Genomic DNA, 16,373 nt, shown 5'->3' with positions numbered 1-16,373 from the left:
GTGAGTGTGTGAGTCAGTGAGTGAGTGAGTCAGTGAGTGAGTGAGTCAGTGAGTGAGTGAGTCAGTGAGTGAGTGAATCAGTGAGTGAGTGAATCAGTGAGTGAGTGTGTGCTGTTACAACCCCTGGCTCAAAGGGAAGCAACAAAAAGTGCACACACAACCATAATTAAGCTCAAAAAGGAGAAAATTTTATTAAATCAAATTAATCTGCAAAATAACATGAAATGTTTCTGATTTTTTGAGAATACACATTGATTTTCATTAGTTTCTCATTAATGTAATACAATGATTTTTAAATTACAGTTAGTATATATTAAAGGCATTACTATGTTCCAGTGTTATTTTACTGTAATTGAGATACTATAATAGTTTCATTAATATTTTGAATAGGTTTTCATTTTTATATTTTAACAAAAAATATTTGTTCTCTTTATTTATTTACATGGTTTAAATGTACACGTCCTGTCAACTTTCTGTTGATTTAAAGTGTTTTTGACAAATAAATTGACACACAAATGACCTTCTCCAACACACTCTGCTCTCAGGGTATCGGCGGTCGGGAAGCTCCGATGAAGGCGACCAAACCGTGGAATAACCAGCGTTTTATCGGCATGTTTGATGTGGTGAACACGACCAAACAGGATTCTGGACGCTACAGATGCATCGTCCACTCCAACAGAGGCGTGGGAGTGTCCAACTACGGAGAGCTGACCATCAAACGTGAGTCATTTATTTATATATATATATATATATATATATATATATATATATATATATATATATATATATATATATATATATGCATATATATATATGCATATTTAAATACATATAAAGGCTGTCTAATCAATTAATCTAACATAAAAGTGTGTTTTTTAGAATATATGTGTGTTTATGTTTTAAACTTCAAAGAAATATCTATCAATGAGTTATGAAAAAGGTATAATAAGGTATGATCATGTAAATATGTCTTGATTTGAGAATGATTAGAAATTGGAATTGGAAAACAAGACAGAAATCCTGGAGACAACATTTGCTGAACGTTTACAGTGTGTGATGTACTTGTAAATGTATTTTTGAGAACATTTTCAGGAATTTGGCCTTACATAAAGTGGTGTGTCTGTGTCAAGGACGCCGCGTCCATCCGTCTCTCTGAATCTCCTGCTTCATCTAAACTGGAGTGAGTCGAGACGGATGCTGAAACATCAGGATTGATGTGTGTTTTATGCTAATGGCTTCCGCTCTCTTTGTTTTGATGAGCGCGCGTTACGTTGTAAGAGCCGCCCTTGACCGGGGTCGTGTTTTCACGGGGACGGTGTCCCACGCAGCCCTTCAACAGTCATTTGATATGAATTTATAGAGCCGCTCGCATCTAAATCCTGATCCGTTCTCTCGGAGAGTCTGGTAATGGCCTTCAATATTTCTTCAGCTCTTTCTTTGTCTCTCTCGCTCAATTGAATTTATGTTCCTGTAGTTTTTACCTCACAGCTTTATGTGATTGATCACTTTAATCCCGCCTGTCCGGACGAAGAGCTGTCAATCATGTTCAGTGGCTCCGCCCTGAGGCCAGACCAGACTCCGCCTCTTTGATATTTTATGCACTGCAAAAACTCTGTTCTTCCTCAGTGTTTCTGTCTTGTTTTCCAGCACAAATATCTAAACATTCTTAAATCAAAATACATTTACTGGAGAAGAGAAATGACCAACCCGATCTCACGGCAATTCATATGAATTTCTTACGAACCTTGTAAAATACGCGCAAATTGGTTGTGAGATAGTGTTGAAAATGACTGAAGATATGTTTTATGAAAAACTGATCAAAATTGAGTAATAAATTATAAAAAAATATCTGCCACTGTGGTCAGAAAAATCAGAGAACACAAATTTATTTAATAATGTTTTATAGTATATTTTGAACATTTAATATTTTTACACTTAAACTTTTAATACTTACTGTAAATATTTTTATACTTTTATACAATAACTTTTATCATGTTTTTAGTATATTTTAAAATTTTTATTCTTGCGTATAATTTTCTTCAATTACATTATATTTGTTTTATAGTAAATTTGAAAATATTTTTATAATATAAATTGTTTTATAGTATATTTAAAACATTTATACTCATTTTTTTTTATTTAAAAGTGTTAAAACTAACATTTATATTTTACTATGTACATACTATACTCTAATTTAAACTTTTAATATTTTTTAGATTATCTTTTATAATGTGTTATAGTGTATAAACACTTTATACTCATTTGTTTTTATGCTTATATTTCTAAAATAATCAGTATTTATTCATTCTTAAAAATGTTGCCTTAATTTTGAGTTCATTGAAATTAAAAATTTTAGTTAATAAAATGAAGGCGATTGATTTGATCAACAGAAACTCAAAATAGTACGTCATCTGAACCACATTAATTATCGAAGTTGACAAATGAAAAAAAATGAAAGTATTTTTTTAGTGTGTAGAAATGCAGACACATTTTCTGCTGATTTCTTCTGTGTTTTCAGTTCATTATGATTTTTTCCAGACTGACTTACAGTATAATTGTGTTTATTTCTGTGGTCACTTCATGTCTGTGTTTGTCGGTCAGAGCGTCATCTTGACCAGGAATGGATCAGACTGAATCAGTCGGTTTATGTGATCGTTGAATATGAAGTGTGTGTGGTGAGAGTTTGCGGATGTAGAATGTCAGTTTGTGTGTGTGTTTGTCTGACAGGTGCGTTACTGAAACAGGTCACAGCTGTCCACTGTCCACACACAGACACACACACACACACACACACACACACACACACACACACTCGTCGTCTCCTGCGCAGCTTACAGCATCCACCAAACGTTTCTGAGCGTCTCTGACGGCTGGTTTCTGCTGTTAATCTGTCGTTTCGCTCTCTGAAGCCCGTAAAGCCCTCTCTGACTGAAGCGTGGAGCCTCCAGCTTCACTTTACTGGTGTTTTTAGCTGCCGTCTTGTTCCTGCTCCAACAGAAGAACATCATCACTCGTTCTCACTCATGAGATCTCCACTGTGTCTCAGTTTCCCTCGTCAGGAGAAAAATAGACATCAGTTTGAACACTGTTATACAAAATTATAACTTTTATAATGTTTTAAAGTACATTTTAAACTTATATTTAAAACTTATAATATATTTTAGATGTTTAGCTATACGTATAGATTTCACATTTTTAAGTGTTTTTATACTATATTAACTTTTATATTTAGATTTTTTACAATTATTTACTATAACTTTTGTTTTATAGTACATTAAACTTTATATTGAAAGTTTACTATAAAGTTTATTATAACTATACTGTTACATTTAACATTTTTATTACTACATTTTATAACATTTTATATCTTAGTATACATTTTTGTCATACTTTTCTTATATATATATATATATATATATATATATATATATATATATATATATATATATATATATATATATATATATATATATATATATATATATATATATATATATATACATAATTTTTTTAAAAAAATTTGTATTTTATAATTTTCTATAATATATTTTATTGTATATTTTGGACATTTATACAAATATTTTATGGTACATTTTTAAAATTGTATATGTATAATTTAATTTAATTTTAAATTGTATAGCCATTATTATCCTTTATTAACATTAATTGTGTGATTATGAAACATTACCAAAAGAAAGAAAAGTACTACAAAACTAGAATTTGAAATGATGAGAAATATTTGAGTCCCTGTTGAGATCTCAGATGTTTGTGGACGTTCTGACAGTTTGAGGTTCTTTTCTGGAACAAGAGACTCTGAGTTTTGATCTGATCTTCTTGTGTAGGAGAAACATTTGCGACGTGATGGTTTGTGATTGTTCTTCAGCTCAGGGTCAAATGGAGGCGCCGCTGCTCATCCTGGGGTTTAATTCCATCAGATCAGCTATAAATAGTAGATGGCGTGTGTTACGTGTGTGAATAACTCATGACGGTGTTAAACGGGCCGCTCTGAGCTCCTCTCATGAAGTCTCGGCGCGTGACGGATGTCTCTATAAAGCAGAGCTTCACGCCGCTACATTAAACGGCCTGTTAGCGGCTGATCTCTGGCCTGCGGGTCACGCGTCAGTCGTGTGGAGATGGATGGGCGTCTCTGAGAGCTGCTGGGATGCTGTGGAGTCATTTCTCTGTAATAGAGACACACACACACACACACACACACACATGAGGATGAGATGCCTGACATTCATGTCAACTTTGACCTTTTTTATGTAAGAATTTTTACAATTTGATAGTATAATTTAAACTTTATATTTTTTTCAATATGCTTTTTAAAATATTTAAAAAATGTTATACTTTTTTTACTATAACTTTTAACAGTATACACATTTAACAGTGCAGTATAAATATTTTTTTAAATAGTGTATTATAATTTAACTTTAATGTTTTATAGTATATTTTAAAATTCTAAACTTAAGGATAATTTGTTTTATATTATACTATAATTTTTAAACTTTAAATAGTATATTTCAAACTTTTTTTATTGCATACAATATAAACATTTTACTATTTATACTATATTTTTTTTTTTTACTAATTATACTATATTTTTTTATAGTATATTTTAAACTTTTTATAAATAAGTATATAATATTTTAATATTCTGTTTTTTTCAATATGGTTTTTAATATATTTTACATTTATATACTTTTATATAACTTTTAATGTTTTATACTTAAGTATTTTATAATACTATAATATTTTTTTAACAAATTTATTGTATATTTAAATTTTTATACATTATATACTATAACTTTCACAATGTTTTATAGAACATTTTAAACTTTTATAATTTGTATACTAAAAATTATATTTTTTAGCATATTTTAAATGTTTATACTAATTCTTTTAAATTATACAGTATTTTTTTTTTTTTAAGAAAGGATATTTTTATACTGTAACTTTGGTAATGCTTTATAGTATGTTTTAAACTTACAGTATTAAACTTTTTAAAATATACCATGTTTTTTATAGCATATTTTAAACTTTTTATAATTTAATATAATATTTTAAAAATATATTTTTTTCAATATGGTTTTTAATATATTTTACATTTGTATACTTTTTATATAACTTTTAATGTTTTACACTTTTAAGAATATTATAATACTATAATATTATTTTCACAAATTTATTGTATATTTTAAGTTTTTATACATTATATACTATAACTTTCACAATGTTTTATAGTACATTTTAAACTTTTATACTTTGTATGCTTATAATATTTTTAGTATATTTTAAATGTTTATACTAATTCTTTTAAATTATACTGTTTTTTTTTCAATTATAGGATATTTTAAACATTTTTATACTATAACTTTGGTAATGCTTTATAGTATGTTTTAAACTTACAATATTATACTTTTTAAAATATACCATGTTTTTTATAGTATATTTTAAGCCTTTTATAGTTGTGCACATTTTTTAATTACACTATAACTTTCATAATATGTTTTATAGTAAATGTTATGCTTTTATATTTTATACTTTTACATCATTAATGAAGCTTTTAAGAGAACATAATCTGTGTGAATTTTACGGCTCATATTTCTAAATTATATTTTGAAAACAGAAAATGAAGCTTGTTGATGCTGTTTTTGCATCACAGCGTTAGTTTCATGAATGAAGCTGCATGACGTCGTGTTCTTCACATTAGTCTGTGATTACTCGGCCGCGGAGTTTAAAGAGTTCAGTCTTGTACTCGCGTCTCGTTGAGGTCAGAGGTCAATATCATGCTGCACACGTAAGACTACAGAGACAGACGAATGACAAAAGAAAGAGGAAGTGCGAGCGACAGCGGATGATGAATGAGGTTGGACAGGATCATCTGATCGTTCAGCTGATGATAGTGTTTATAGAGCGTGTGTTTCTGCGTCCTGCTGTGATTCTCTGTTGTGGCGCCAGGATTAAGCGGTTCGTTTGAGGTGATGTTTAATTAGCAGGTGGGGCGTGGAGGATTATGGGTATTTCAGGGTTCTGGCCCAGGGTCACGGTGGGACGGCCATCTGCAGTCGGTCAATACGAACACGTGTGTTTGAGAGTTTGAGACATATTGAGCATATTTCATGCTCTTAAAAAATAATTTCCTCATTCGTTGTGTCCCACAGTCCTGCCGAGACTCTGTTTCTTCATTACCTTGTGCTTTTCTCTTCTGATTGATTCCTGAGCGTCTGCAGTAAATATGAATGATGTTTTACTCTGAGCGTCCTGCAGCGCTGCCGTCGCCGGAGGCCTGAGACTCCAGAGATGAGAGCGAGTGATCAGTTTTGATGTCTTCATCAATGATCGTATCCCAAACTCTCTCATGCTCACGCACTGTAAATGTGATTTAATTTCAGACGCGAGCGCATCGGGTTGATCAGTAGCCGGAAGGAGTTTGATTCTGCTCACCGAAGCTTTATATTTTAATCATTTGTGTTTACACTGTAAAAATGATGTTCTTGTTTTCCAGCACGAATATCTAAACATTCTTAAATCAAGATACAGAGAAATGACTGAAGATATGAAGGAAAAAATGTGTGAGTTTGTGCTTAAAACAAGAACAAACATCTGCCAGTGGAGTCAAGTTTAGATTATTTTTCTGATTCCGATATTTGTTCTTGATTTAATCACAAACTGTTCTAGACTCTAAACATCTGTTCTGTTCTGGCAGAACCTCCGGTTCCCATCGCTCCGCCTCAGCTGATGGCGGTGGGCGCCACGTACCTCTGGATCCAGCTGAACGCCAACTCCATCAACGGAGACGGGCCGATCGTCAACCGAGAGGTGGAGTACCGCACCGTCTCCGGCACCATGTACGACCTGCAGCCCGTCGACAAAACCTCGCACAAAATCGGCCATCTGGACCCCGACACGGAGTACGAGATCAGTGTGCTGTTGACGCGGCCGCTGGACGGAGGAACCGGAGCCCCGGGACCGCCGCTGAGAGCCCGGACCAAATGCGCAGGTAACATCGTCTTCAGATGGACGTTGAGTCCGATATGAAGAAGAAACACTGAGTGATGATATATTAAAGGGTACTTCAGCTGTTATTCTTTCTTCTGTGGAACATAAAAGAAGACGACTTGTTTCGGTTATACTTTCGTCTGTGTAATGAAGGGAACCGAAACAACATTCTTCCAAATATCTTCTTTATGTTCCACAGAAGAAAGTCATACAGGTTTGGAACGACATAAAGGAGAGAAAATGAACGCCTCCATTGTAGTCTACTTCACAATATTCCTCATTTAAATAATTTATGCACAGAATAAAGGGGCAGGGCCTGTTTGAGTTAGTTGAAACTGGTGGTTATGGTAAGGGGCGGGACATTTCCCAAACACCAATCACAACACACCGCTCTAGCCGACCAATCAGAGCACAGAAGGAGGGGCTTCATAGAGACAGGAACTAAACAGAGCGTTACTGACAGACTGGGAAGAGAGGAGCTGCAACAATGGAGAATATGAGGAGAATAATCAACCTGTTCTAGCAGAGACAAAAACAACATCAAGACATAATATGGCTCTTTAATATCTTGTGCAGTACATCACTTGTTTATACTTAAATAAATAAATAAATCTGCCAGTGCAGTGAGACAAAATACAATATTTGAAAACTAGTCATAATATCTCATGCAGTTTTGCTTCTCTTTGTTGAAAATAAATCTTTTCAAGGATTTTTAGATCTTGAACTACAAAATTAGACACAAATAAGACTGTGATTTTTTTTTTTTCCAGTGCAGATAACCGTCGCAGTGTCGCTACAGCAGTGCTTTATTGAATCTTATTGCAACTTGTGCTTGAGTAACTCAAAACTGTGATGTTTTCCATCTGCACTTGAAGGCCGTAGGTGATGTTGAGTGTCTTTGTGTTCAGTGGAGATGGAGAGGAGCTGGAGCTGTGGCCCGCGGCACGTCCTCCTGACGCTGTGTGTGTGTGTGTGTGTGAGAGAGAGAGAGAGTGAGAGATGGAGAACTGGAGGCTTTTTCTGGGTTGCAATCGGGTTCTGACCTCCTGCTGAAGGTCTCACTGTTTCTCATTTCTGCAGAGCTGATGGCAATGGATGAGTTTGTGTCTCTGGCCTTCACACCAGGCCTTTAGGGCTGTGTGTGTGTGTGTGTGTGTGTGTATCAGTGTCAGTGCTGTTCCTGGCATGTGTGTTGTGCAGTTAACCTTTGCGTTTACTGTGTTTGTGAGTGTATCGGTGTTGGTGATGCTTCAGAAACTATGAGCGACTCATAATTTACCCAAAAATAAAATATAAAGCATTAGAATGTTGTTTAAAAAGATGAAGTCCAAAGGATTTTTACATCAAAAACTCCATGTCGTCTCTTTCAAGACTTCACTGCTGTGATTGGCTAACATTTTTGCATATGTTTACAACATTTTTACTATTGCAGCTGCCCAGATGAACTAATCATGAAAAGTGTTGATTATAGGATAATACCGTTGCAAGAAAAAGTATGTGAACCACTTGCAGAATCTGTGAAAATGTGAATGATTTGAACAAAATAAGAGAGATAATAAAAAAAAATGCATGTTATTTTTTTGTTTAGTACTGTCCTGAGTAAGATATTTTACACAAAAGATGTTTGCATATAGTCCACAAGACAAAACAATAGCTGAATTTATTAAAATAACCCCGTTCATAAGTCTGTGAAGCATTGATTCTTAATACTGTGTGTGGTCACCTGATGATCCACGACTGTTTGTGTGTTTTGTGATGGTTGTTCATGAGTCTCTTGTTTGTTCAGAGCTCTGTTCTCCAGAAAAATCCTCCAGATCCTGCAGATTCATCAGCTTTCAAGCATTTTTGCGTATTTGAACCCTTTCCAGCAGTGACTGAATGATTTGAGATCTGTGTTTTCACACTGAGAGACTCAAACTCAACTATTAAAAAAGGTTCAAACATTCACTGATGCTCCAGAAGGAAACACGATGCATTAAGAGTCGGGGAGTTAAAACTTTTTGAATTTGAAGATCAAGGTAAATTGTACTTAATTTTTCTTCTGGGAAACATGCAAGAATCTTCTGTTGCTTCCGAAGGGCAGTACTAAATGAAAAACAACGATATTTAAACAAAATAAGAAAAATTGTGACATCTTCATCCTGTTCAAAAGTTTTCACCTCCCGACTCTTAACGCATCGTGTTTCCTTCTGGAGCATCAGTGAATGTTTGAACCTTTTTTAATAGTTGTGTTTGAGTCTCTCAGTGTGAAAACACAGATCTCAAATCATTCAGTCACTGCTGGAAAGGGTTCAAATACGCAAAAATGCCTGAAAACTGAAGAATCTGCAGGAGCTGGAGGATTTTTCTGGAGAACAGAGCTCAGTTTAACTGCTCAGGACAAACAAGAGACTCATGAACAACCATCACAAAACACACAAACAGTCGTGGATCATCAGGTGACCACACACAGTATTGAGAATCAATGCTTCACAGACTTATGAATGGGGTAATTTTAATATATTCAGCAATTTTTTTTGTCTTGTGGATTATATGTAAACATCTTTTACGTGAAATATCTTACTCAGGACAGTACTAAACAAAAAATAACATGCATTTTGTATGATCTCTCTTATTTTGTTAAAATTTTGCACATTTTCACAAGTGGTTCACAAACGTATTCTTGCAACTGTATTTCGATCTGCTTCCTCTTCATATAAGATCTCAGCTGAGCATTTTAGATTTCACATGCTCTCAATCATGTCTGTCGAACACACAAATGCGACATTCTCGCCATCTTTCCACAAAAGTCTGTTTGCAGCGAACAGCCTCCATTACAGCATCACATGTTCACCTGCAGACACGGCCACTAACATACGATTCATTAGTTCATTTTTAGCTTGATGCAATCCTCTATTTATGCTCCTTAATGACAATTATGTCCTGACAGCCATCAGTCGTACTTTAGGTGCTTAACAAATGTGTTTCAGCGTGGCTGTAGATTGTTGAAATGAGTGTTTTTCTGCTCAGGCTCATGTTTTTTTTTCCCTTCAGTCTCTCGTGTCTTTGTTCTCTCTTTGCCGAGCTTAATGGAAGTCCAGTGACAAAGAGATACAAACGTACAGAGAAAAATTAGTTGTTCCCTTGAAAGTGAATTATTTTGTGGAAGGTATGCAAGGCTTATCGTGGCTGTGCGTTATTGTTTCGTGTGCTGCACAAAGCCGTTTCTCTAAATGCAAAGCTTCTTTCCGATTGCGTGTTTTTCCTCTTGAAGAGCTTTTATAAAAGCCTCTCAGTCCGTCTTATTGTTCGCATTGATATTTCTCCAGTCAGCACCACAGGAACATCTGATAGAAATGTTATGTCCTCGGTCGTGACCCACACAAGGTTGTTTGACCCGGTTGCGATTATCCCCGCTCAGACATTGTCGTGGAGGACGCGTGTGTTTGTACACGTGATCCTTTATTGCAGGCGATTGTGTTTGAGATGAAGGAAAGTGGAAGAAGAGCGGCTCATTGTGTGATTCTCAAGGACATTCTTCTAAGAGTTGCACAAAAAGAGCTTCATTTGTATGTATTTATTTAACAGCAGTCTGTTTCTCCTCAAACTCATTTGAAGCTCCAGTTATGAGCAGATGTTTTACTGCTTAACTACATTGTTGTCTTCATGTAAACATCGATAAACATGATATGCTTCTCTGCAACTGTGGAAATTCTCTAGTGTAGATGAAGCTGCGCTAAAGCATCAGAACAGAAGCTCATGTCATTCATTCAGTCTCATATGATGAAGATTTTAGATATTATTTGACTTTAAATCGTCAAACTCAAGTAATCATCACTCACACCTGATGAGAACCAACAGAGTTCAACATCACTGAAGTGATGCATCATGGGTTTGATCGCACATGCGTGACACGATGGCAACTCAACACTTTCTCTTTCTTTAGTTATTCTTTTTTTATCTTTTCTTCCTTTTGCATTTTCTTTCATTTCCCTTTCTATTTCTTTTTTCTTTGTTTGCTTTGACTCAAATTACAAGAGCCTTCATGTCAAAAAGGTTCTATATACTGTAGAACTCTAGGGTTCTTGACTCAAATTACAAGAGCCTTCATGTCAACAAGGTTCTATATACTGTAGAACTCTAGGGTTCTTGACTCAAATTACAAAAGGCTTCATGCCAAAAAGGTTCTATATACTGTAGAACTCTAGGGTTCTTGACTCAAATTACAAGAGCCTTCATGTCAACAAGGTTCTATATACTGTAGAACTCTAGGGTTCTTGACTCAAATTACAAAAGGCTTCATGCCAAAAAGGTTCTATATACTGTAGAACTCTAGGGTTCTTGACTCGAATTACAAGAGCCTTCATGTCAACAAGGTTCTATATACTGTAGAACTCTAGGGTTCTTGACTCGAATTACAAGAGCCTTCATGTCAACAAGGTTCTATATACTGTAGAACTCTAGGGTTCTTGACTCGAATTACAAGAGCCTTCATGTCAACAAGGTTCTATATACTGTAGAACTGTAGGGTTCTTGACTCAAATTACAAAAGGCTTCATGCCAAAAAGGTTCTATATACTGTAGAACTCTAGGGTTCTTGACTCAAATTACAAGAGCCTTCATGTCAACAAGGTTCTATATACTGTAGAACTCTAGGGTTCTTGACTCGAATTACAAGAACGCTTCATGCCAAAAAGGTTCTGTATACTGTAGAACTCTAGGGTTCTTGACTCAAATTACAAGAGCCTTCATGCCAAAAAGGTTCTATATACTGTAGAACTCAAGGGTTCTTGACTCAAATTCCATGAGCCTTCATGCCAAAAAGGTTCTATATACTGTAGAACTCTAGGGTTCTTGACTCAAATTACAAGAGCCTTCATGCCAAAAAGGTTCTATATACTGTAGAACTCTAGGGTTCTTGACTCAAATTACAAGAACCTTCATGCCAAAAAGGTTCTATATACTGTAGAACTCTAGGGTTCTTGACTCAAATTACAAGAACCTTCATGCCAAAAAGGTTCTGTATACTGTAGAGCTCTAGGGTTCTTGACTCAAATTACAAGAACCTTCATGCCAAAAAGGTTCTGTATACTGTAGAGCTCTAGGGTTCTTGACTCAAATTACAAGAACCTTCATGCCAAAAAGGTTCTGTATACTGTAGAGCTCTAGGGTTCTTGACTCAAATTACAAGAACCTTCATGCCAAAAAGGTTCTATATACTGTAGAACTCTAGGGTTCTTGACTCAAATTACAAGAGCCTTCATGCCAAAAAGGTTCTATATACTGTAGAGCTCTAGGGTTCTTGACTCAAATTACAAGAGCCTTCATGCCAAAAAGGTTCTATATACTGTAGAACTCTAGGGTTCTTGACTCAAATTACAAGAACCTTCATGCCAAAAAGGTTCTGTATACTGTAGAACTCTAGGGTTCTTGACTCGAATTACAAGAGCCTTCATGTCAAAAAGGTTCTATATACTGTAGAGCTCTAGGGTTCTTGACTCGAATTACAAGAACGCTTCATGCCAAAAAGGTTCTATATACTGTAGAACTCAAGGGTTCTTGACTCAAATTCCATGAGCCTTCATGCCAAAAAGGTTCTATATACTGTAGAACTCTAGGGTTCTTGACTCAAATTACAAGAACCTTCATGCCAAAAAGGTTCTGTATACTGTAGAGCTCTAGGGTTCTTGACTCAAATTACAAGAACCTTCATGCCAAAAAGGTTCTATATACTGTAGAGCTCTAGGGTTCTTGACTCAAATTACAAGAACCTTCATGCCAAAAAGGTTCTATATACTGTAGAACTCTAGGGTTCTTGACTCAAATTACAAGAGCCTTCATGCCAAAAAGGTTCTATATACTGTAGAACTCTAGGGTTCTTGACTCAAATTACAAGAGCCTTCATGTCAAAAAGGTTCTATATACTGTAGAACTCTAGGGTTCTTGACTCGAATTACAAGAGCCTTCATGTCAAAAAGGTTCTATATACTGTAGAACTCTAGGGTTCTTGACTCAAATTACAAGAGCCTTCATGTCAAAAAGGTTCTGTATACTGTAGAACTCTAGGGTTCTTGACTCAAATTACAAAAGGCTTCATGCCAAAAAGGTTCTGTATACTGTAGAACTCTAGGGTTCTTGACTCAAATTACAAGAGCCTTCATGTCAAAAAGGTTCTGTATACTGTAGAACTCTAGGGTTCTTGACTCAAATTACAAAAGGCTTCATGCCAAAAAGGTTCTGTATACTGTAGAACTCTAGGGTTCTTGACTCAAATTACAAGAGCCTTCATGTCAAAAAGGTTCTATCTACTGTAGAACTCTAGGGTTCTTCACTCAAATTACAAGAGCCTTCATGTCAAAAAGGTTCTATATACTGTAGAGCTCTAGGGTTCTTGACTCGAATTACAAGAACGCTTCATGCCAAAAAGGTTCTGTATACTGTAGAACTCTAGGGTTCTTGACTCAAATTACAAGAGCCTTCATGTCAAAAAGGTTCTGTATACTGTAGAACTCTAGGGTTCTTGACTCAAATTACAAGAGCCTTCATGTCAAAAAGGTTCTATATACTGTAGAACTCTAGGGTTCTTGACTCGAATTACAAGAACGCTTCATGCCAAAAAGGTTCTGTATACTGTAGAACTCTAGGGTTCTTGACTCAAATTACAAGAACCTTCATGCCAAAAAGGTTCTATATACTGTAGAACTCTAGGGTTCTTGACTCAAATTACAAGAACCTTCATGCCAAAAAGGTTCTGTATACTGTAGAACTCTAGGGTTCTTGACTCGAATTACAAGAGCCTTCATGTCAAAAAGGTTCTATATACTGTAGAGCTCTAGGGTTCTTGACTCGAATTACAAGAACGCTTCATGCCAAAAAGGTTCTATATACTGTAGAACTCAAGGGTTCTTGACTCAAATTCCATGAGCCTTCATGCCAAAAAGGTTCTATATACTGTAGAACTCTAGGGTTCTTGACTCAAATTACAAGAACCTTCATGCCAAAAAGGTTCTGTATACTGTAGAGCTCTAGGGTTCTTGACTCAAATTACAAGAACCTTCATGCCAAAAAGGTTCTATATACTGTAGAGCTCTAGGGTTCTTGACTCAAATTACAAGAACCTTCATGCCAAAAAGGTTCTATATACTGTAGAACTCTAGGGTTCTTGACTCAAATTACAAGAGCCTTCATGCCAAAAAGGTTCTATATACTGTAGAACTCTAGGGTTCTTGACTCAAATTACAAGAGCCTTCATGTCAAAAAGGTTCTATATACTGTAGAACTCTAGGGTTCTTGACTCGAATTACAAGAGCCTTCATGTCAAAAAGGTTCTATATACTGTAGAACTCTAGGGTTCTTGACTCAAATTACAAGAGCCTTCATGTCAAAAAGGTTCTGTATACTGTAGAACTCTAGGGTTCTTGACTCAAATTACAAAAGGCTTCATGCCAAAAAGGTTCTGTATACTGTAGAACTCTAGGGTTCTTGACTCAAATTACAAGAGCCTTCATGTCAAAAAGGTTCTGTATACTGTAGAACTCTAGGGTTCTTGACTCAAATTACAAAAGGCTTCATGCCAAAAAGGTTCTGTATACTGTAGAACTCTAGGGTTCTTGACTCAAATTACAAGAGCCTTCATGTCAAAAAGGTTCTATCTACTGTAGAACTCTAGGGTTCTTCACTCAAATTACAAGAGCCTTCATGTCAAAAAGGTTCTATATACTGTAGAGCTCTAGGGTTCTTGACTCGAATTACAAGAACGCTTCATGCCAAAAAGGTTCTGTATACTGTAGAACTCTAGGGTTCTTGACTCAAATTACAAGAGCCTTCATGTCAAAAAGGTTCTGTATACTGTAGAACTCTAGGGTTCTTGACTCAAATTACAAGAGCCTTCATGTCAAAAAGGTTCTATATACTGTAGAACTCTAGGGTTCTTGACTCGAATTACAAGAACGCTTCATGCCAAAAAGGTTCTGTATACTGTAGAACTCTAGGGTTCTTGACTCAAATTACAAGAACCTTCATGCCAAAAAGGTTCTGTATACTGTAGAGCTCTAGGGTTCTTGACTCAAATTACAAGAACCTTCATGCCAAAAAGGTTCTATATACTGTAGAACTCTAGGGTTCTTGACTCAAATTACAAGAGCCTTCATGCCAAAAAGGTTCTATATACTGTAGAGCTCTAGGGTTCTTGACTCGAATTACAAGAGCCTTCATGTCAAAAAGGTTCTATATACTGTAGAACTCTAGGGTTCTTGACTCGAATTACAAGAACGCTTCATGCCAAAAAGGTTCTGTATACTGTAGAACTCTAGGGTTCTTGACTCAAATTACAAGAGCCTTCATGCCAAAAAGGTTCTATATACTGTAGAACTCTAGGGTTCTTCACTCAAATTACAAGAGCCTTCATGTCAAAAAGGTTCTATATACTGTAGAGCTCTAGGGTTCTTGACTCGAATTACAAGAACGCTTCATGCCAAAAAGGTTCTATATACTGTAGAACTCAAGGGTTCTTGACTCAAATTCCATGAGCCTTCATGCCAAAAAGGTTCTATATACTGTAGAACTCTAGGGTTCTTGACTCAAATTGCAAGAACCTTCATGCCAAAAAGGTTCTGTATACTGTAGAGCTCTAGGGTCCTTGACTCAAATTACAAGAACCTTCATGCCAAAAAGGTTCTATATACTGTAGAACTCTAGGGTTCTTGACTCAAATTACAAGAGCCTTCATGCCAAAAAGGTTCTATATACTGTAGAACTCTAGGGTTCTTGACTCAAATTACAAGAACCTTCATGCCAAAAAGGTTCTATATACTGTAGAACTCTAGGGTTCTTGACTCAAATTACAAGAGCCTTCATGCCAAAAAGGTTCTATATACTGTAGAACTCTAGGGTTCTTGACTCAAATTACAAGAGCCTTCATGTCAAAAAGGTTCTATATACTGTAGAACTCTAGGGTTCTTGACTCAAATTACAAGAGCCTTCATGCCAAAAAGGTTCTATATACTGTAGAACTCTAGGGTTCTTGACTCAAATTACAAGAACCTTCATGCCAAAAAGGTTCTATATACTGTAGAACTCTAGGGTTCTTGACTCAAATTACAAGAGCCTTCATGCCAAAAAGGTTCTATATACTGTAGAACTCTAGGGTTCTTGACTCAAATTACAAGAGCCTTCATGTCAAAAAGGTTCTATATACTGTAGAACTCTAGGGTTCTTGACTCAAATTACAAGAGCCTTCATGTCAAAAAGGTTCTATATACTGTAGAACTCTAGGGTTCTTGACTCAAATTACAAGAGCCTTCATGTCAAAAAGGTTCTGTATACTGTAGAACTCTAGGGTTCTTGACTCAAATGACTTTCTGCTAAAAAGGTTCTATATAAGAAGAAATGTC

The 16,373-nt window shown here is 35.6% G+C and overlaps 1 protein-coding gene across 8 annotated transcripts in view; it reads left to right on the top strand.

The window, feature by feature from the left end:
• Nucleotides 1-16,373, top strand: part of si:ch1073-391i24.1 (receptor-type tyrosine-protein phosphatase mu) — a 217,712-nt gene that overhangs the window by 91,776 nt on the left and 109,563 nt on the right. For all 8 annotated transcript variants that reach the window (XM_067361858.1, XM_067361856.1, XM_067361855.1 and 5 more), the window contains 2 exons: nt 546-720; nt 6,710-7,003. In XM_067361858.1, coding sequence (XP_067217959.1) covers nt 546-720; nt 6,710-7,003 — 469 coding nt within the window. The remainder of the gene's footprint in view (nt 1-545; nt 721-6,709; nt 7,004-16,373) is intronic.

Source organism: Chanodichthys erythropterus, chromosome 16, assembly GCF_024489055.1.
Source record: "Chanodichthys erythropterus isolate Z2021 chromosome 16, ASM2448905v1, whole genome shotgun sequence".
NCBI classification, from domain to species: Eukaryota; Metazoa; Chordata; class Actinopteri; order Cypriniformes; family Xenocyprididae; genus Chanodichthys; species Chanodichthys erythropterus.
The sequence above is the reverse complement of the archived record's forward strand: the minus strand, read 5'-3'. Positions and strand labels throughout refer to the sequence as shown.